Source organism: Scylla paramamosain, chromosome 33 (assembly GCF_035594125.1).
Source record: "Scylla paramamosain isolate STU-SP2022 chromosome 33, ASM3559412v1, whole genome shotgun sequence".
In the NCBI taxonomy this organism is placed as follows: domain Eukaryota; kingdom Metazoa; phylum Arthropoda; class Malacostraca; order Decapoda; family Portunidae; genus Scylla; species Scylla paramamosain.
Window position 1 is genome coordinate 15,857,368 of NC_087183.1, and position 22,644 is coordinate 15,880,011.

Here is a 22,644-nt window from a genome sequence, read left to right on the forward strand (position 1 = left end):
ATCAGAGAGAGAGAGAGAGAGAGAGAGAGAGAGAGAGAGAGAGAGAGAGAGAGAGAGAGAGAGCATTTAAAGTTAACTAAAGGAATAGATGTTCATCAAGAAGTCCACACATTTGACTAAACAACTCAACAAAGAAAGACTAACTGTAGGAAAGGACATGACGAAATCTTATGTACGTATATGAAGGTGTGTACGCGTTCATGTGCACCTCAAACACACACGCATGCAGAGAGAGAGAGAGAGAGAGAGAGAGAGAGAGTTGCCAGTTACCGCCATCTCCCATCCTCTCCTTTCCTCTCTATTCTCTTCCTCCCAGCAGATTCTAACACTCGATAAACTCACGCATTCAAAAGAACTTGTTTTCCCCCACTTAGGACACCTGCCCTGCCTTAATGACCAGCTAGGTAAGGAACAGGTGCTGGTAATGTTTTGTTTTTTTTTCTTTCTTTCTTTCTTTTTTTCCTCCTCTGAACTGCGCGTTTGTGTCTGCGGTTGCCAAGTGTCTGTTTTGGTTGGTGGTGAGGCAAGGGGGGAAATTGTGACTTTTTCTTTGTTTTCCTTTCTTCTTTTCTTTTTCTTTTTTCTTTTTTTTTTTTTTTTTGTCTTTTTTCTCCCTCTTGGTCTTTTGGCGGTTCTTTCATTGGTATTCTTGTTTCCTTTCCATTTTTTTTTCTTTCTTTGGTCTTCTTTTGCTTGGTTCTATTTTTTTTCCTTTTTTCACTGGCTTTTTTTTCTTCCTCTTGGTCTTTTGGTGGTCCTTTCACTGCTCTCTCTCTCTCTCTCTCTCTCTCTCTCTCTCTCTCTCTCTCTCTCTCTCTCTCTCTCTCTCTCTCTCTCTCTTGAAAACCATCATATTGTTTTTCACTGCGCAACCTGCGACGCCAACCTTCATTTTCTAACTCCACTCCCTTTCCTTCTGCAGATAATGACTTTCTCTGGACCCAACAGATCCAAAAACGTGAATATCAGTAGCAGTAGTAGACGCAAACACAGCACAATCACACAAAACCACCAACTTTCTTCTTCTTCTCCCTTTAACTCCAATCAGGTAATATTATTTTATCTCAGAACTCAGCCCCAAGAACTACAATATCGGTAGCAGCAGCAGCAGCAGCAGTAGTAGTAGTTATAATAGCAGTGGTGGTAGCAGTAGCAATAGTAACGCAAACACAACACATCTATAGAGTGATAAATGATATGGAAAATGTGGACAAAAAATGTTTTATAAATTTTGACACAGAGTACAAGGGGACACAGTAAGAAGCTGAAGAAAATTAACTGTAGAAGAGACATCAAGAAGTATAGTTTTCCTCATTGAAGTGTGAACAAATGGAATGAACTCAGTGAAGACGTTGTCAGTGCCGTAACTGACCATGTTTTTAAGACCAAACTGGATAGATATAGAGACGGGATACTGTGAGATTACTCCCCTCCCGTAAACCACAACTAGCTAAACACACACACACACACACACACACACACACACCAGTTTTCGTTTTCTTCGTCCTCTAACTCCAGACCCCTTCCTTCTGCAGGTGATCGCCTTGGTGTGCGGCATCATCACAGCCTTCCTGATGGTGCTGGCCCTCGCCTCCTCCGACTGGCTGCTGGCGGTAGGGTGGCGGCAGGGTCTTTTTGAGCACTGTGTGGAGCAAGGCGCGCCCAAACCCCTGCCTTTCCAAATCAACGCGGAACCGGGATGTCACCCAGCACGAGACGAACGTAAGGATGCATGGCTGGATGGAAGGAAGGCTGGATGAATGGATGGATAGGTAGTGAGATACTTGGGTGGTTGAAGAGTTGGTTAGATATGCAGGATGATAGATAAGTAGATAAGCAAATGGACAAATAGATAGTTACTTTGTCAGTTGGATAGATATGTATATGAATAGTTTGGTTGTTAGACAAATAGATGGACAGATAGTTTAATAGATAGGTAGTTTGTTGGACAGATAGATGGATGGGTGTTTGAAAGTTGTAAGTGGAAAAGTAGGAATATAAAAACTAATGTAGGAAGAGGCATTTGAATGAAAGAAAAATGAAATTAAAAAGTCTGGGGAAAGTGGTGGTAGTGGTAGTACTCTCTCTCTCTCTCTCTCTCTCTCTCTCTCTCTCTCTCTCTCTCTCTCTCTCTCTCTCTCTCTCTCTCTCTCTCTCTCTCTCTGACAGACAGGTGGGCTAGATAATTATTATTCCAAGCAGGGAATGGGGCAATTCAGATCCATGCAAATAACCAACACACACACACACACACACACACACACACACACACACACACACACTTCACCTCCTAACCTCCCCACGTACCTTTGCAGTTTCAAGGTCAAAAATGTAACAACCGATAAAAATTTAAAGTTAATTTCTACTGTGAGCACCAGAGAGAGAGAGAGAGAGAGAGAGAGAGAGAGAGAGAGAGAGAGAGAGAGAGTTGACCTTTTAAATTGAATAACCTCCTGCTCCTGCTGCTGCTGCTGCTTATGTTCAAAAGCCAATTATAGACAGCCAGGTATAAAGGTAAAAATAATAATAATAATAGTAATAATAATAATAATAATAATAATAATGATAATAATAATGTTAATAGTAATAATAATTATAATACATGATAGAAAATTAATTGAGATTAGATGGAGTTTGGAAAGAAAATAAATTGTGTAAATCTAAAAAAAGAAGAAAATGAGAGAGAGAGAGAGAGAGAGAGAGAGAGAGAGAGAGAGAGAGAGAGAGAGAGAGAGAGAGAAAGTAAATAATAAAGACAACAGACACAAAATAAATAAAACAAGAGATAGAATAGAGTTTGGAAAAGAAAAAATTACAGTAAACAAAAGAGAGAGAGAGAGAGAGAGAGAGAGAGAGAGAGAGAGAGAGAGAGAGAGAGAGAGAGAGAGAGAGTAATGCTATCATACCACTTTTTCCTGTCTAGCTTGTGCCCAGAATGCCATAAAAAGAGAGTATAGAGGCTGAGGGAAGAGAGAGAGAGGGGAGGCCTTGTGGGGGGAGGAGGGGGGCAGATCAATAGGCCAGAGGGATGAAGGGAAGGGAAGAAGCTAAAGATAATGTAGAAACCCATGTGTGTGTGTGTGTGTGTGTGTGTGTGTGTGTGTGTGTGTGTGTGTGTGATTTTCCTCAGCAACAGAGAGAAGGAGAGAGAGAGAGAGTTAACATAAATATATTGGTAAGTAATAATGATAATAGAAATATATAAATGGAAGATGAAATAGACTTGGAAAGAGAGAGAGAGGGAGAGAGAGAGAGAGAGAGAGATTTTTTTTTTTTTTTTTTTTTTTTTTATGTAGGAAGGACACTGGCTAAGGGCAACAAAAATCCAATAAAAAATATGCCCACTGAAATGTCAGTCCCATAAAAGGGTCAAAGCAGTGGTCAAAAATTGATGAATAAGTGTCTTGAAACCTAGCCTCTTGAAGGAATTCAAGTCATAGGAAGGTGGAAATACAGAAGCAGGCAGGGAGTTCCAGAGTTTACCAGAGAAAGGGATGAATGATTGAGAATAGGGGTGAGAGAAAGAAGAAAGTCTTGTGCAGCGAGGCCGCAGAAGGAGGCGAGGCATGCAGTTAGCAAGATCAGAAGAGCAGTTAGCATAAAAATAGCAGTAGAAGACAGCTAGATATGCAACACTGCAGCGGTGAGAGAGAGGCTGAAGACAGTCAGTTAGAGGAGAGGAGTTGATGAGACGAAAAGCTTTTGATTCCACCCTGTCTAGAAGAGCAGTACGAGTGGAACCCCCCCAAAACACGTGAAACATACTCCATACATGGACTGATAAGGCCCTTGTACAGAGTTAGCAGCTGGGGAGGTGAGAAAAACTGGCGGAGACGTCTCAGAATGCATAACTTCATAGAAGCTGTTTTAGCTAGAGATGAGATATGAAGTTTCCAGCTCAGATTGTAAGTAAAGGACAGAAGAGGGGGACAGTTGAGTGTCACTGAAGAAATCAAAACTTTATCTCTTAACCCAACCAAACCCAACCCACCCTAATCTAACCTCCTGCCCACAGCCTACATTATGGCCAGTGCTGCCCTGTGTGTCATCTGCCTGCTACTGGACTTCTTTGCCACCATCATGACAGGTCTCGGTCTGAGCAACAACGACCCTTCTGTCAAAACACGCTACTACAGGATTGCTGTCTGGGTGATGACCCTTGCCTGTGAGTACCTGCTGGGGTCTTTTTTGGGAGTCCTGTTGCTGGTATTGTGGGGTGTGGGGGTGTATTTGCTTTGGGGAATTCTTTTGGAGAGGTCTTGGTGGCATTATGTGTGGTGGGGGAAGGTGTTTGTTTGTATGTTTAGATGTTTGGGTGTTTGTTTTTTTGTTGGGTTTTGTTAATGAGGTTATTTTGGTTTGTTTGTCTTTGTGTGTGTGTGTGTGTGTGTGTGTGTGTACGAGTATGTGTGTGTGTTTATTTATATTTTGACAGAATTTTGTTAAGTTCATTTCATTCAGTCTCTTTTTGGTTTCTCAGAAGAAGACCATGTCAGAATGAATTAGTGGAGTGGAGTGGAGAAGAGAGAGAGAGAGAGAGAGAGAGAGAGAGAGAGAGAGAGTATCTAATGATGTTTTTCCTTTTCCTCCTACAGTGATCGCTATCCTTGTAGCACTCATCTTGTATCCTGTTTTCTTTGCGCAGGAGTTGGAACTTGGTGAGTGGCCTAAGAGAAAGAGAGAGACAGACAAACAGACAGAGAGAGAGAGATCTAAAACTTATTACATCTCATACATTTCAATTTCCTTGTGTTTACGATAATAATTTAACCAGCCAGTGAGTGTTTATTGTCCAAGAGTTGTCACAGTTCTTGCATCACAGTTTTGACCACCAAACTGAGGCAGCGGGTGTGTTGCAGGAAACCGGACCCTGTGGGAGTTCGGGTGGGCTTACGGTGTTGGCTGGGGTGCTGCCATCTTCCTGTTCGGCGCCGTGGTGCTGCTGCTTTGCGACCAGGAGGAGGAGGAGATCTACTACAAGGAGAGGACCATCATTCATGCAGAGAACGACTCTAGGTGTGCTGACAGTAGGGGAAGGGCCTGGGGGTAGTGGTGGTGATGGTAGTGGTGGGCATTGTCAGTAGCAGAGTGTCTTCTTTGTGCACGAAAGTAAACTCACTATGCTATTCTTGCAGAGGCTAAGTGACCCAAACAATGGCATGTGGCTAGAAATCTGACAACAAGCCTTCTTTTTCTAGTTTGAATTTGCTTTTGCCTTTGTATCTTCCTTGTGCACTAAAGTAAAAACACTTCCTCTTGTTGCAGGGCCTAAGTGACCCAGACAGTGGCATGAAGCAGAGGCCTTGCAGCTCCTCGGTGTCAAGAGCAGCCCATGGTGACCGCCTGTCCTTCACTCCTCAGAGGCTGGGAGAGTGGATGCAGCATGAAAGAGTCGAGTGCGTTGCGTGAGTGAGGTGAAAGAAGAGTGTTTTCTCTTGTCCATTCACTATTGGCAATGCTTCCTTACAGCAACCAGTACTGTGCACATGAGCGGAGGCCATGAGTGTGTGAAAACATGAGGCAAGGCAAGGAGGAAAGTGAAAAGACAAAAAGACAAAGAGAAAATCATTTGCAAACTCACATATCGGCTTGTGTCCGGCGCACGAGTGACGTCACAGTTTATGAAATGAATGTGGAAGTCGAGCAGTGCAGGACGTGACATTGCAGGAGCACCGCCTTGTGTTTTCTGGAGAATGTTTTGCTTCCTGGGCCTCCATCCTGCTGCCCCCATTGCTTCTCCCCGCCCTCAGTGGTCCCGGCATTACTCCTGTGTAGTCTTCTCTCTACGCAGCGAGTGTGTGTGTGTGTGTGTGTGTGTGTGTGTGTGTGTGTGTGTGTGTGTGTGTGTGAGATGCCGCTGATGTCTGACTCTGTGTTGACGAGACATTGTGGTGTTGATGTGTATCTGTGTTCATTTGGTGTGTCAAGTCTGCAAGGTTCAATTGGTCTGCTCTTATTTCTTGTGTTCTTTCATGTCCATGCCACGCTTCTGTTTGACGAGAGCTGTGTTTGTTGCGATGAGATTTTGACCATGAGGAACCTTTGTCAGTTCTTCATTTTCCTCCTGTTCATGTTTTTTTTTTTTTTTTTTTTTTTTTTATGCAGTCTTTTCTGTTGTGAGACTTACTTCACCTGTTGACTGTGACCAAGAAAAACCTTCACTAGTTCTCCTCTCCTTTACATTTCCACATTATTTCCTTTGATCACAAGGGAATCCTCCTCCCTTCACATTTCTATTCATTCCTTGTATTTTCTCTGCAATCCCTTCATTCCCTCAGACTTCACTTTATCCTTGTTGTGACCCTCTCTTGAGTTGCTTCCGGCACTGACAGCGACCACACACCTCGACACAACCTCCAGACACAGGTTCCAGAGTACTAAAAAGGAAATTAGAGAAGGAAGAGAAGACGAACGTAAGCACAGAAGGAAATAAGAGAAGGAAAAGAAGAGGAACAGAAGCACAGAAGGACTGGGTTGGCAGAAGACAGCCTGGGAGATGCCTAAACAAAGTCACCACCCCAGAGTACTTATAGATATTCTTACATTTCGCTGGCAGTGTGTCGTCTGCGCCAGCTTAACTCTCTTAGTCAATAAATTTAGGTAAGACTAGATTAAACGGTCTTAAATAGTCAAGGGTTTTTACTCCATAATAATAATAATAATCATAATGCCTCTTAGCTCATCTCACAAGGAAATTATCTCTCTATCTCTCTTGGATCCAGGAAGTTTGGAATCCACATAATATTACGGCATTGTTTTGTGCCGACGCCTCGACTCTCCATAATAAGATGCATAGATATCTAGGCTTTCTATGATGATGATGATGATGATGATGATGTGGATTTGGGAAGAGACAGCTCATTTTTTTTTATAGGTTTTTTAGAGTTTTTTTAATGATTCTCCTCGCATAGTTATCATTTTTTACCTATTTAGTTTTTAGTTGTTTTTTTTCTCTGGTAGTGTTTTCTGTGTTTTTCTTATCCATCTCCCCTCCTTTTGGCCATTGCAGTTGTCTTTCATTAGTCACACAATCATCGCCCTTTGCATAGCGTCTGTCACTTAATTTCCTTGGTGATAATTAGTAACACAGCCTGAGCAAACAAACTATTAGTCATCACCACCACCACAACCATCACCACCACCACCACCACCATCCTCACCATTGTCACCCCCAACCATGCACTCTCACACATTCACTCTCCTTCACAAACCACCTTTCCCTGTTTCTGTGTAAGATTTTTGCATTCTGTTATTCCTCATATGCATCACTAAACAAGCACACATACTTACACTCACACACAGACCCATGATGCTTACACACTCAAACACAACTCCCCAACACTGCTTGAAGGCCCTTATTTTGTGTATGTGCCATTGCTTATCTCCCTCTGAGCAATCCCCAGTCAGTAACTTTAAGCCCAGGTGCAGCTGATAAGATAATAGACACAAAAAACGTATGCTTGCTTACGCCACACGATTTGCTTTTTATTTTTTACGTATATGAGCCGACAGTAGACCTTGGTGTGATACTAAACAAAGGCTGCTTGAAGTGACTATTTCTATGTAGGAGTTACTGAAATTATTTGGAGTGTTTTTTTATTTTATTTTTTTATCTATTTATTTATTTTTCCTTGCCTAACTGCTGCATAAACTGGAGATTTTGAGAGTTTGTCCACGTTTTATTTGTTGTTTTTTGACCCGTGATGGGGGGGAAGGAGACAAGACAGGGAAGGTCATGTGTGTAATGTCCTGAGTGACAATCATGTTTCATACTTGCACAAACTCCCTCTCTAGATCAGTTCCTAGGCCAGTTTGTTGACAGCTTCACTTAGACATATAGAAAAATTCATCTCAAATTTAGTTGGAGGAGAATAAAGTTGTACACACATCAATGCTGCATAATGTCTGGGATAAAGGAAGGAGTGAGCTTCAACACCCCTACATACAGAATCAGGATTACCCATAGAGGATCAGGCATGTTGACAAAGGATCAAGTTGGAACATTGGTATTCAGGTGTCCGTTTTGGGTTTTGATTCAATGTACAGCAACTCTGCCTTGTTATTCCTGATCATTAATACCTTTTAAATACAGGATCAAGTTAACCCAAAGAGGATCAGGCTTGTTGATAAAGGATCAAATTGAAACATTGGTATTCAAGTGTCAGTTTTTGGGTTTTGATTCAGTGTATAGCAACTCTGGCTTCCTGTCCTCATCACAGTATGTGCACCATTATTATTTTGCCTTGTAACAATATTTTTATCCTTTGTATTAACTAAGTGATGCGTACAGTCAGGGTCAAAAGTTGTATAACCTGCAGTCACTTACATTGTTCTTAAAGTGTTTATTTTCAATTCTAAATCCTGTAATTTGCAAAGAATCTTCTGATCATCAGGTTCTGTATGATAGTGAGGAGGTGAGAGGGGTGAAGACTGAAGGAAGGACACAAAACACAGTTGAAGTGAATGCAGAATGTTACATGACTTCCGAACCAAACTGTACCTACCGAGGAGCACTGAACCTATGTGAGCTGCTCCAGTGGTGTTTATAAACTGCTTCACACTTGGCAGGAGTTCCCAAGCTGTCCTGGTTCCTGCTGCATCTGTGAATTCTTTTACCAACAAAGGTTCCGAGCGCTGTTGTGATTTTTCAGCCGTTCGTTCAATGCTTGCAGGTTCCCCTACCTTGCTCTCTTGATCCTTGACACTCCTGTAGGTGAAGTAGGTCAGCGCCCCGCCATATCAGTGTGTCTGAGGCTTGTAGTTGCACCACATTGTATATAGTGTGTCCTCTTTGAATGAACTCTACTCCTTTTAGCATAAATTCAAGTGCCAGCGATTGCATGGGTGTCTGTGGTCCTCCAGGGGAAACGTCCAGGGTTGTGAGGGATTTGAAGGACGCTTCCCTCCACGGTGTGACTGTGAACCACGGCGACCCAGCAAACTGTTTCACTCTCGGTCTGACCTGTCGTAAGAAATTTTGATAGCGTGTTAAGGGCTTAGATTTCCAAGGTAATAATAATAATGATGCTTTTAGCTGGATGAAAGTTTTTATACTAGACAATTCTCTTACAATGTAAGTAGAATGTTTTAAGAGCAAGGCATTACGGTGAAAGGTGTGAATCTCGACATTCACATCTTTTCTGCATGCTCTCATATTCACAAAGTACTACTACTATTATACTGTGTACTGTGCAGCATTAGTCCACCAAGACATTCACAGGGAGTAGTCGTAACAGGTCGGCAGTGCATTGAAACGGTAACTGACAAGAATGAACACGACCCAGAGAACACACCTTGCAGTTGCTGAGATGGCCCAAGAGGGAGTCAGGCCCAAGACTGTGGCCACAAGTCAGTGTGGCTTTGCTGAGGAACTAGTCATGGTTTGTTGTGTCTTGTTGCCGGTGAGGCTTGTCTGGCTGGCAGCAGTAAAACCTGTGTTGGTGCGTCCACCAACTCATAGAGCTGAGCTGATCCGTAACTACCCACTAACAATTCTCTGGTGTGTGTGTGTGTGCCCGCCACCCACCACCACATCATTAGGTTACCAAATGTTTTAAGTGATCAATTCGTTCAAGATTATAATACAGCAGCTGCAGATGGGAAAAGATCTTGTTTTTTATTATTATTTCTTTTATATATAGTATTGTTTTTCTCTGTGCTGTCCTATTATTGTATTGTTTAGGGCATTGTATATAGACCTTACCCATGTGACGATTGGGACTTTGTTTGTTGACAGAAGTGTGTAAATGATCAAGTTCCTGATGGTGATGGTGGCGCCTCGCCCTGAGAAAGGCCTGCAGAGGTGTTGTCATTCTCTTTTAAGTTCATGTTAGTTAGTTTTTTTTTTTTTTTTTTTTTTTTTTTTTTTTTTTTTCATTTATTTATTTATTTTTTTTTTATGTAACAGTTTCAGTTGAATTCCCACTAAACAAAAACATATCCCTTGTTATGCCCCCAAAGTGCACCACCTCCTGAAGGCTGAAGCACTCAAGCTGTGCCGAGAGCCAGTCGTCAAATCAAGGCTCATATTCTCAAACATTTCAGCATCTTAACTCAATGACTTTTGACTCTTATCTCAACGACTTCTGACTTTACCGAAGAAATTAAGGTTTTCAAGAGTGTGTTCATATTTCTAGTGATAGTTTAACAAGGAGTTTGGATCATTCATGCATAAAAAAACATGAAAAAACTTAAGTAATCTGTGGTTTTTCAAAATACTGTTAGTGAACAACCTGACTAATCTATGATTTTTGAAAATAATCTTGATGGAAGACCAAAGTGTTTAAAGCATAGTGAATCTTGACGGCTGTTCCCAGTGCGGCAGGAAGGACAGGGCCGCCTCGTCCTGCCTGCCAGAGTGTTGCTGGCCTCCTCAATCCCCCAAAGCTGTGAGGCTCATAGGAACACAGTCCTCTGGTGTACACTTGTAGGGGTTGCAGGAGACCCAAGTTAAGGAGTGTGTGCATGGTTGGTGTGCACAGTTACCCCAGAATCCTCATTATGATTAAGGGATGAAACTGTACTGAACTGTGACTGGTGTTAAAATCAATATACTGTAAGCACTTTGCTGGCACACCTCACTCCTGCTGCTCCTCCTCACCGGCTCCTTGTAGTATTCTAGCTTATTTCATTTCAGCATCAAAATTTAAGCTTATTTGTTTGTTCCTGCCTCCCAAATCATGCACCTGACAGTCATAAGGTGGATGTTCTAGCCACGTTAATCTTCCAACTGCTAATAATGTAACATCTGTTCTTTTGCGTAATGGTGAATGAATTCAGTGATTCAAAATAAAATACAGGAAGTAAAGGGTTTAACTTATTCAATTGCTCCTTTGTGTTGTCTCTCATCTTTCAAAAGCGAATTCTGTGTATTTTTATTTTGTGCCTCGGCATTTGAATCAGAGGAGCCACAGCAGTCGGAAGGTTGGGGCAGTGGGCCGAGGGAGGTGAGACAGGGCAGTGGGGTGAGGTGGTGCTGGCAGGGATAACCTCCCACCATGAGGGTCAGTGGTACATTTCTTCCGTGTGTTGGGCGCCACCAGGTCGTCCCTTCATAGCAATAATGAGCGCTTGGCTTCACAGGAGTAAATAGTTGGTCTGTTTTCAATCCAAAATTAAAGCTGTAAGTTCCATGAAGTTGCCGGATTGTTTCAGTGGTATGTAAATTTTAGATTTTATGTAAAAATACAAAGTCTTTAATATATTATTGATATACTTGTCTTGTCTGATTTTTTGAAGACCCCCTAATGTGCATGCTGTTCCTAGGGCTGCTGCCTTCCACCTCCAGTGCAGGAGTGAGGGAGAGACAGAGAGGCTGGACTCCCACCACCATCCAATCTCAGTGCTGAAATGACACAAAGTTTGCTCTTCCCTTTTATTCCCAAATGCATTCTTCACTTCTTACAATACAATGTCAAAAAAAGAAAGTTCCCATCTCTTCACACACAAAAAAATTATATTTGGCCAAAGATTTCTTCCAGCCTAAGAGACCCAAACCCCTGCCCTTGTAAAGACCCCAGGAGGCACAGAGTACAAAATCCTGTCTCCAAAACACACTGAGCATTTGATACAATTCACTTCTAGTTATTTCCTAATACGACATAATAACAGTACAAGTGGCAAGATATATCAAATGAATTCTTAAAGCAAATCAACCAAATGTCTCCTTCCTCTTATGATCTGAGATGCAGAGATGGCAGTGGTGGTGATGGTGGAGCCACTCCACTACATGGCATCCCTGCGGCACTCTGCTGCCACAGGGCCACTCCTCTGCTGGCACCTCAGGCTCTCCTCATATGCATGACACACCCCAGGAGTCACTCATGTGGCTCACAAGAGTGATGCATCTGCTGTATGTCACACACAACATTTCGATTGTCTGGCGGAGACCTGAGAGTGCAGAAACACTGCTTGCAGAAGGGAACACAAAATAAGAATAAAGAATAAAGCTTGGAATCACACAAAAGACAGCTAGGCAAACTAACTTATGGCAAACAAGTATAATGAGGAGCACATCTAATGATACCCATATAAATGGTCTCATTGTACAGCAAGTGACTGGTACATCTGTCCACTGTGACCAGTGAAGCTCAACTCAGAGCCAAGTGGTGCCTGAAGCTGTGCACATCATGCTGCATGGTGCTGTGCTCCTCGTGGCCACCCTGTGCTGCCCACTGCCTCACTCTCAAGGAGGGTGAGGGAGTGTGCAGGTACTGAGTCTTCACCCGTGTTTGGAGGGTCATTATGTCACTTGCTGTACAAAGCAGCAGGCAGTTCACCTTAAATGAGGAGGATAGCAAATGCATGACTGAGGACCTGTGGTGCCCGGCCGGACATGACTGACAGCAGCAGCAGCAGCAGCAGCAGCCAGCTTGCCCTGCCTTTGCCTCCCAACAGTTCCAACGGCACATTTGATAAAACGTACAATACAAAAATTTCATTAAAAAATTATACAGTTTCTCCATATGCTGAGAATCATATATTTATATATATATGTATATATTTATCACAAAACTTCCTATCCACAGCAAGATGTATCTTCCTGAGGTCAACAACTGGCCACCTGAGGCACCAGCATGCCCAGGCAGGCACCTGATGACACACCTTGCCTCACACATCAGGGAAAGCAAAGGTTTTCACCTACAGCATCATAAACAACAACAAGTGATTTGTTATACATAATGATACAACTTTCCTTGACATGTGACTGACATGAACTGTCATCAGAGGTGTGCGGTAGGCTGGCGGCGCCACAGGCGGTGTAGCTAGCAGTGCAGTGTGTCCGGGAGCAACACACACTGCCCGGTGGAGGTGTCATGGACTCTCGTCAACAACTCTTGGTAGGGTTTTTTGCTATTCATGTCATAAAAGTCACAGCTCACTAGACTCCTACAAAATAACCCATGATGAAAGAAAAAACACCATCTCTTTATCACCACGACTGCCAGGAACAATTGGCTGCCCCATGAAGCATTCCTGTTAACACTTGGACATTCCTCACATGCCAGATAAGTAACCATTCTCCTGTTAATGGACTGAGAGAGAGAGGAAAAAAAGCATGTGTTTATATATAGTATGTGTATATAACCTATGTTGTTGGGCTCAGTGATGCCCTCTCATGGCCTCTTGACTAAGTTGGCAGCTACACTACGGGTGGAGTGGCATCACAAGGTTCTGGATGTGTGGAGAACTAGTACAGTGGTGGGAGGTGAGGCAAGTGAAACTAGGAGGCATCTAAAGAGTGCCACGTGAGAGTAATGAGAGAGGAGAAGCTCTTGTCGTGCCTCTCACTTTATCATGAGGGGAGGTGAGAATGTGAATATTGTTCCCATCAGCAGAGTGAAGGGAAAGTATAAACTAAGGGACATTTAAGAATTCTAGGGGTGAGGAGCGCCTCTCGGAAAGCCAAGGAAGCCTCACTGTAGTCATGGGAGACGTGAGAAGATGAGAATTCCCACTGTCAGAGCTAAAACTAAAAAGACTGCCTGATGAAAGTTTTAATAAACTAAAAAGACTGCCTGATGAAAGTTTTAAGAGAGAGAGAGAGAGAGAGAGAGAGAGAGAGAGAGAGAGAGAGAGAGAGAGAGAGAGAGAGACTAGAAACACCATTATCTCCTATTATACTGAAGGAAGAGCAATGATGTGATGAACAAATTTATGGAAGTAAGACCAACAATAGGACATCATAGAGTGCATCAAGTGTCAGGGAATTAATGGATGTTATGACAGGTTCCTCAAGAGTAGCGTAACCAAAAATGAGACATCACATACTGCCTCGAGTGTCCATAACGAGAGTGTTGGGAAATAAGTTCCTCAAGAGTAAATGAGTGTTAACAGTTCAAGGTTAACTACAATCACTCAGATCACCTTGAAAATGAATGTAAATGTAATAAAAAGCAATGATTCTGAGACAAGAGCCACAGTGAACATTAAAAAGAGGCAAGTCATAGCATATATAGATCAGCACTTTGGTAATGAAATGTATTAAGTACTTCTCAGCTTACTGGCAGCCCTATGTGGGTAGCTAGTTTGGTACAGTCAACAGATAGCGGCAAGCACACACACACACTCACACACACACACACACACACACACACACACAGGTACACGGGAGACACAAGCACACGTATGAATAGGAGAAATATAAATAAGAATTAGACTCATTTCCTGCAGCCATCATGTAGTACAGACCCCAAGTAAAAGTCGCAAAGGTCCTCTATCATACATCACCGCCCAGGACTCCAAGATACAAAGTCCTACATTCCTGCCATTGGGATTAGCACCTGCCTCACTGCCACTAGAATCTGTCTGGCGGTGAAGAGAGACCGCCAAACACCGAGTTATTGCATTGGGCTGCACACTTGCTCTTATTTTTTAAGTAAGAGTGGAACTGGTCCTGGGCAATGAAAAGGGGAAAAAGAGCCCAATGAGGTGCCAGTCCCAAAAGATAAAAGCCAGAGGGGTTATCAAAATTGGATGATAAGTGTCTTGAAACTTCCCTCTTGAAAAAGCTTAGGAAGGGGGAAATACGGAAGCAGGGAGAGAGTTCCAGAGCTTTGAATTCTTAAGTTAAAGAGTTGTTGTACAAGTTTAGACTAAAATTTCAAGGTGAATAACAGAGGAGCTCAAATACTCTGTAATGAACCAAACGAAACTGCATGGATGACAAAATTACCTCTTCAAATACCTATAGCTTTTTACACATAATTTTTGTGCAACACCCTCATAAACATTTCCATAGTGTAAAAAGGCAAAATTAACCTTACATTTTCTCGCTTTCTCTCCTGTGTCTCCATGTGAACAGTTTTTTACAGGGAGGTTAAGGAAGGACACCCAGAGCAGTAAGAGAAATATAGATTGTGAGTCATGTCAGTTCTCGTCTCCAGCACCCTCATGGTCTCATCTCTGCAGTGTTCAGGTAGTGTAATGTTTCGTAATGTTTCCTAAACATGTTCAATGTTCAGGGCCAAGGTGACAGCACTCCAGTATGCACAGCGCAGACGAGATTAACCCGAGATTTAAAAAAACGATGCTCCTAATGTGCACATCACTCATGAACTACAAAAGAAGTAATACAAATGTTCTTCTCTTATCCCTAATCTGCAAATTGTTTATGGCATACAAAAGAAGTTCAGCTATATCAAAAGATTTTTTACACACTGGTTGTGCGTGTTCTTGTTCTCCAGTGATGCTTTTTATTTTTTTTTATTTTTTCTTTATTCATTAAGGCTCTCACTAGCATTACCACATCCCACATGAAGCAACAGAACCTGTTTAGCATCACCCTACACACTTCCTGCTGGAGTGCCAGGCTCGTGATGGGAAGTATCGTGTGATGGAAAATTGTGTAAAATATAGTGATGATAATAGATGTTTACAGCTGAGAGTAAAACCTTTCAATCTCTCATGACAACGTGGAAATCCAAACTGAATCTAGAAGCAGTATCATGATGGATGTGTCATGGGATGAAAAATTTCATTAAAAAATAGCAATGATAATAATAAATGTTGCCAGCAGAGGATAAAACCTTTCAAAACTTTGCAATAATGTGCAAACCCAAACTGAATCAAGGAGCAACATCATGACGGGAAGTGTCGTGGGATGAAAAAATTGTGAAAAGTAATGATGATAATTATTATAAACTTTCCCTGTAGAGGGTAAAACTTTAAAGATTTTCTCAATGCTGATCAGCACAGCATGGAGACTTCCTTACTCTTCTTCTCCTCCTTGCATACACACACACACACACACACACACACACACACACACACACACGAGGATAATATCGCATACCTCCAAATCCTGACACAACATTGCATCTGGGAAAGATCTACACTGAGTTGCTAAATACATGAAATAGAATCACAAAATAAAAACAAAAAATTAAACAAGCTGAATATGAACTTCAAAAAGCAAGACAAGAAGAAAAGACCAGAGAGAAAGAGAGAGAGAAATACACACACACACACACACACACACACACACAGATAAAACAAAAAGATGACCCTTGAAGTGAAATGAGCAGGACCTCTCAAGTGAAGCATCCAATTCAAGTGAAGCATCCAATACAATAATCAATGTGGGAGTACATACCTATATGCATAAGAGAACAATGACAAGTGAGAGAACAGCCTCCCCCCTGAGAATGCTTCGTTAAAACACCTGCGAATGTTTGACTATACCAGGTGAGAGATAAACCAGGGAGGGAGTGATGCATGTTGGGTAATGACTGACCAAATCCAAATCCACCTTCCCTCTTCAATACAAGCATATAGGAGGTGTAGTCAGAAGCACATGTGAATTATTCAGGGGAGTTAAAGGGAGTTATGAGACCCAGTTAGTTGTGTTGATGTAGGTAATGAAAAGGGGAGTTCTTGTTTCTAAAGGAGCTTGACTGCTAAAATAATCAAGATGGAAAGGGAAAGATCAATGTTGTGAGATGGGAAAAGGAGGTTACAGTTAGACCCAATGGTGTTAAAAATGTCAAGTCAGAGAGAGGAAGAATAGCAACAGCAATACAGAATTTTGAAATGGTGAATTAAGGAAGAATGTTAGAAAATGTAGAGAGTAAGAACAAAAATACAGAAAAGGAAGAAAGGAGGAAACAAAATATAGATGAAAACAAGAAGACAATGAATTAAGAAAAAAAAAAAAAAGAAGACAAAACTAGGACAATGAATTATGGAGAAAAAAAAAGTGAAGGGAAGAACAGAGACAAAAGATAGCAAATCAAGGAGGAAACAAAAGGAAATAAAGAAATAGGAGGAAACAATATCTGGACAAGAGATCACAAAAAACAAAGAGAAAATAAGAAAGGCGAAGAAACAGAAAAAAACACAAAGATCAAAACAAGAAGAAACAAACCACCGAATTCAGAAAGAAAGAAATGACAAGCAAGATGAACAACAAAATATCAAGTGAGACAGAGAGAAACAAACCAACTGAACTCCCAGGATTAAGAAAGCTTGACGAGGGCGAAGGAGTGACCCGACCCAGCACCAATGACCCTCACAAGGCCAGGCAGCGCGATGACCCGAGGCTGGTGCAGGTTGGTGGTGGTGCCGTCCCCGCAGTTACCATGCTCGTTCCAGCCCCAGGAGTAAAGGGCGCACTCCTTGGCTGTCTCTTCCACCATGGACAGGTTGTGCTCTGAGCCACACACCACAGCCTTTATCCTCTTGCTGATGCACAGCTTGCTTGGGATGTACCTGTGGGGAATGTGGAGTAACAGAAGGAGAAGAGATAAAGGAAGAGAAGTCAATAATTAAGTGTTTATGGGTAATGGTACAGATGAGCATTTTTTTGTTAGTATATTGTTTACTACTTCGGATGCATCTGTAAGGGAATTTCATGTTTAGTGCTAATGCTACGGCAAAATAGCATTAGTAAGTGTGTAATTCATTGCTCTTGATGTACCTGTAAGTAAGTAAGCTAAGGAAAGTAGAGTAAAGGTGTCTGTAAGTAAAGTAAGTATGTGAATGTGTTTGTGCATCATTCATTGTTAGATTCTCTCTCTCTCTCTCTCTCTCTCTCTCTCTCTCTAAAACACATTAAGAAATACATACCTTACTGGTTATATGAGATGGTAAACACACACACCACACTTTTAGCCAATCATACTCTCTCTCTCTCTCTCTCTCTCTCTCTCTCTCTCTCTCTCTCTCTCTCTCTCTCTCTCTCTCTCTCTCTCTCACCTGCACCGTTTACTATGCTCCTCATTCGCTGCAGTGTCTGAACTTGAGTCGTCCTTCTCCTCCTCTGAGGGTCCCAGCTGCCCATAGTCTGCTCGGCCCCACACGTAGACAGACCCATTAGTTGCCCCGGCCACACAGTGAGTCCACCCAGCCCGCAGCCACAGCACACGCTTCCCTCCAAAGTAGTTGTGGGGGATGGTGAGAGGGCAGGTGAAGTACGCTACATTCCTGTGTTAAGTAGAGAGAAACCAGTCAGTTGTTAAAAGGTCATTGCTATCTTTAATATTTACTAGCCCAGAAAAGAAGTGTATGTGGTAGTAGTTGTAGGGGTGGTGAGAAGGCAGATTCCCATGTCTCTGGGTGTTGGAGAGAGGAAGTGGTTGTTAGTTAAGTGGGCATCAGCAGGAACCTTGATATTTAAACAAGCCCAGGAGAGGAGTGCACGTAGAAGTTGGGATGGTAAGAGGCAAGGTGAAGTAGACTGCATTTGTGTGTGTTGGAGAGAGAGGAACCAGTGGCACTGTTAAAGGTTATCACAATCTCAGAAAAGGAATTTTGCCCTCACAACAAAAGCATCACAGAGAACTAAAGGGGAAGCTGTGGGGAGGAAGGGAAGTGTTAGGTCACTTAAGTGGATATGACAGGTCACCTTGGGTCATGTGCCAGCTGCCCCCACTTGTTGTCCCCCCAGGCAAGCACCTGACCCTCATCTGTCAGGGCATACGTGGTGTTCTGGCCGCAGGCAACACTCATCACCTGGGAACGAAAGTACTGGTAATAATAGTGATAACAACAATAATAACGCTAATAATAATAATAATAATAATAATAATAATAATAATAATAATAATAATAATATTACTTGTCTACTGTTCACATCATCTTCAAAGAAGTGTGATAAGTGGTGGTCAGAAGTCTGTAGGGAAAAATGAGGAAAACAGTGCAGAACATAAGCAGAGGAGTTCTTATCTTGTAATAAAGAAAACTAAGTGTAATAAAAATTGAACCTGTCTGTCAAATAAAGCTCCGTTAGCTCACCACGCCTTCCACATGGTCCACAACTCTCGGTGTAGGCTGCTGCTTCACCAGCTGGCCGTCGCTGTCAATGTGGCCCAGCTGCCCGCGGTGTCCATGGCCCCAGGTGTACGCCCGGCCATCGCGTGTGGCCACGGCCGTGTGGCGCAAGCCAGCCGACACACTCACCACATTGGTCAGGTTGAGACTGATTGGAAGGCTTGTGAAAGGCACCTGGGAATGAATCAGAGGCTTGTCAGGAAGTTCATTTGAGCTACAATGTGAAATTGATGTCTTGTATATTTGTCAGGAGCTTTCATCCTGCTTCTTCATTCACTGTATATTAATTTTAATTCAACCAACATGTTATGGAGTAATAAATTCATATGGCCTTTAGTTTTTTGCATTACTACCCTGTTTCCCTCTCTGTGCCTCACCTCTTCCTTGGGAAGCCCCAGCTGACCATGGCTGTTAGAGCCCCAGACCCAAACTTGCCCAGACTGACTGAGGGCAATGGAGTGTGCCCACCCACAGGCCACTGAAACCACCTGGTGTCCCTCCAGGCCTCGGATCAGCTGGAACATTGGCACTGCTCGCCCCTGAGTGCCATTGCCAACCTGAAAGTGGACACAGATGCTAACCTGCTGCTGCTGAACAGTTTCTTGTGCCTATGAAATAATTAATGCAGTCAAGTTGTTTACAAATAATTTTCTCTGTCTTTCCCAGTACCTGTCCACTGGCATTCCATCCGGCCCCAAAGAGGCGGCCCTGAGCGGTGAGCAGGAAGGTGTGTCCCCCGCCACCCACAGCAGACTGAATGGACGGCTCACTCAGGTGGTCAGGCAGTTCCTCCACTCGGGTCGGCAGCGTGACCTGGGGGGGGGAAGACACCTTACTGTGGCCATGCCCTCACAATGATGAATGAACACAAGTTGAGGACATTCACTTCATTATGAGAACATTAGTATCTTCAATGCCTGAGGGTTGTTACAAGAAAGTTACACACACACACACACACACACACACACACACACACTACCACCACCAATTCAAAAGCATTAAATATATACAAATAATTTCCTTGTATCAAATATGATAAAGGTTTAAGAGGAGGCTGGTTTGTGCATTCACTATTTCACAGGTATGAAAAATATTACCATCTCTTTCTTTATCAAACCACTCATACACACACACACACACACACACACACACACACACACACACACACACACACACACACCTGTTCGCTGACATAGCCAAGGCCCAGCTGCCCGTGGCTGTTGGCACCCCACGCGTACAAAGCTGTCATCCTCACACACCTTGCCTCATCTGTAAGTGGGAAGACAGTGTTCCGCCTCACAATACAGTGGTATGGGCGACAGTGACGGCCCTTGACACTCCTACCACCTCTATCTGACAATCCTGGGTCTGTTTTGGCTTTTAGTTAAGCTCAAGGTTATTTTTTTTCACAGACATTAGTTCTAATATAAGTGATGGATGAAATGACTGAATTTAAGTCTCACAAGAAAAACAAATCACAAAAATTACCATACTGATTGATAGATTAGTGATTTTTTTGTACTGGTAAGGTTAATTTGTCATTGAATGATAATGATATGGAAGAAATAAGAAATGATATGATTAAATAGTATTCTGGAGGGAAACCAAACAATAAAATTAATGTACTGCTAGATACATTACTGAAATTGTTCAGAAAAGATTCAACTATCAATGTTAGGTAAGGATTTGAGCTTAATAGATAGAAAAAAAATAAAATTATATATATATATATATATATATATATATATATATATATATATATATATATATATATATATATATATATATATATATATATATATATATGAAGTAAAGAGTAAATGACAGAACTAGCTAAGACAATAAAAAGCAAATTTAACCATTAAATTATGACACTGATAAATGTATTGAACTTTTGCAAAACCAGGACTTTTATATCAATTTTAGGCGATTATGTAAACTAACAACAAAACAAGCAAAAATATGACTAAAAAACACTGTAAAAGATAATCTAACCGTGACATTTAAAAGACACCATGAACTGCTGCGCTTGAGTCAGCTTTCACGGCCGAGAGTTTAGTAGCAATGACAAGCAATGGCAAGAAATAAATGGATGCTTATATGAATTAACTAACCTGCGAGCAATTAAGGTGATATCAGAGCTTCCAGAATGGTGTATTAAAAATGAATAGGTTAGAATATACAACTTTAAAGACACAACACACACACACTAATTGACACTGACGCACGTGGACAGACAGGCAGACAAACGTAACAACTGACAACAAACCAAAGGAAGAAAACATTGACTAAAAAAAAAGATCAACACTAAAAAAAAAAATAAACACAAACAAAATAATAAGATGATTAGACACTCACACCCAACCATCCGCCATTTTTTCTTTATTTTTAGACAGAAAGAAGCTAAGGTGACCTGTGATTCGTTATGAGAGTGAGTTAAGACGGAGATTACCTTCTTAAGGGCGTGGTTTGGCGGGCACGAGGCGACGAGGACGACCTTGGCGAAGACTGCTGTGTTTACTACTGATGCAGGACTTTCCTCACCTCGGGACGGTTTCCATTATGCGCCATTTATTTAACTTCAATCTTCGTTCTACCTACCTCCTCTCTATCACATTTAGTTTTTTAAATAATTCTGGTGGTGTTTTATATGATATTTGTTTCTTGTAAGGCGTTTTATTAGTGATCCGGTACATTCCTCACCTCGGGACGGTTTTTATTATATCCATTTATTTCGCTTTAATTGTCATTCTGCCCTGCTTCTCTCTATTGTATTTTATTTTTTTGTTATTTTCGTGGTGTTTTATGTTCTTTATGTTTCTTGTAAGGCGTTTGTTTAGTGATTCATATTATCTCGTCCTCCCAGTCCAGCCAAATTTGAATTGACGTACTGAAGTATATAATTTCAACCCAGTGGGGAAATAAGTGAAATATCAAGGTTTTTTGTGTTGCCCCGAATGTCTTACAGTGCCAGCCATCAGAATGTACTGTTACATGGTGTTATATGGCTTATGGCTGGGAATAGACACACAGGAATGCATCGAGCAGCAGCGGGATAGACTTTAACAAGGTAAGTGAAGAATAGTTAGCCCTTATTTAGTAGTTATGTTGTTTTCTTAAGATAGTATGTGTATGTAAATATACTTCATAGACCCAGCTATATTCATCCAACAGACTTATAATGGGTTAGTTTGTGCTGTTATGGGTGTGGATGGGAGCATGTGACGTTAGTCATGTGATGCTACTATGTCAGCTGGTGGGTGTGGCGTACGTGACGTCAGGAGTGATGTTATAGCTACGGGTGTGTTGACTACGTGAGCTACAAATGCATTGGGTGTTGCTGGAAAGCTTATGAGAATGTTAGGATTCGAAATAAGAGTTGAATCAATAGTGGCTCCTCTACCCGCCCGCTGACCTCAATACCACAAGTGTGCGTGTCACTGAGAATGAGGGCAGCTACTGGTGCTAATGCTAATGTCTGGCTGGCTGGCTACATCAGACGCTCGCCTTTGCTATCAAGAACGTGGGAATGTTACAAACTATCCATATCTTCGCTGCTCTCTGCTTTAACTATATTTTATTACTACTATATTCTACCTTTATTACTATTCTACGTTACTATCATTCGACTAACTTACTGCTACTACCACCACCACCTCCTCTTCCTCCTCTCCCTCCTTTCTCCCAGCAGTGACTCACCCCTCCCGCCCTTCCACTCACCAGGGCCTCCCCAACAGACCACCCCACCACAAGCGTCTACGACTCACGGTGTGGTTTAAATGCCAAATTATTTCACCCTCAGTAGTGTACGTGAAGAGAAAGCAGTATTAAAGAGGACAGTACAACTATGGGGGAAGCATAAGAGGAATATGAAGG

At 42.1% G+C, this 22,644-nt stretch overlaps 2 protein-coding genes across 2 annotated transcripts in view; one reads left to right on the top strand and one right to left on the bottom strand.

Moving 5' to 3' along the window:
- The window catches only part of LOC135089790 (mucin-1-like), a 31,223-nt gene extending 20,004 nt beyond the window's left edge, over positions 1–11,219 (top strand). The window contains exons 3-7 of the mRNA XM_063985825.1: positions 1,536–1,722; positions 4,016–4,165; positions 4,596–4,658; positions 4,860–5,016; positions 5,266–11,219. Coding sequence (XP_063841895.1) covers positions 1,536–1,722; positions 4,016–4,165; positions 4,596–4,658; positions 4,860–5,016; positions 5,266–5,272 — 564 coding nt within the window. The 3' untranslated portion in view covers positions 5,273–11,219. The remainder of the gene's footprint in view (positions 1–1,535; positions 1,723–4,015; positions 4,166–4,595; positions 4,659–4,859; positions 5,017–5,265) is intronic.
- A 141-nt stretch (positions 11,220–11,360) lies between these two features.
- LOC135089791 (secretion-regulating guanine nucleotide exchange factor-like) lies at positions 11,361–21,369 on the bottom strand. Its single transcript, XM_063985826.1, has 8 exons — positions 21,221–21,369; positions 19,949–20,037; positions 19,438–19,581; positions 19,146–19,325; positions 18,733–18,942; positions 18,344–18,450; positions 17,695–17,922; positions 11,361–17,208 (listed from the first exon to the last, which is right to left on the bottom strand). Exons 2-8 carry the CDS (start codon positions 20,015–20,017, stop codon positions 16,956–16,958), a joined length of 1,191 nt encoding a protein of 396 aa, XP_063841896.1. The 5' UTR covers positions 20,018–20,037; positions 21,221–21,369; the 3' UTR covers positions 11,361–16,955.
- Positions 21,370–22,644: the final 1,275 nt, after the last annotated feature.

What these genes read in the sequence shown, in the direction of transcription:
- LOC135089791 (XM_063985826.1), bottom strand. Translation starts at nt 20,017, where the DNA reads ATGACAGCTTTGTACGCGTGGGGTGCCAACAGCCACGGGCAGCTGGGC. An exon ending in TGGGGCTTCCCAAGGAAGAG is followed by an intron (nt 18,943 to 19,145) that starts GTGAGGCACAGA and finishes ATTCATTCCCAG; the next exon opens with GTGCCTTTCACAAGCCTTCC. An exon ending in GAGCATAGTAAACGGTGCAG is followed by an intron (nt 17,209 to 17,694) that starts GTGAGAGAGAGA and finishes CATTCCCCACAG; the next exon opens with GTACATCCCAAGCAAGCTGT.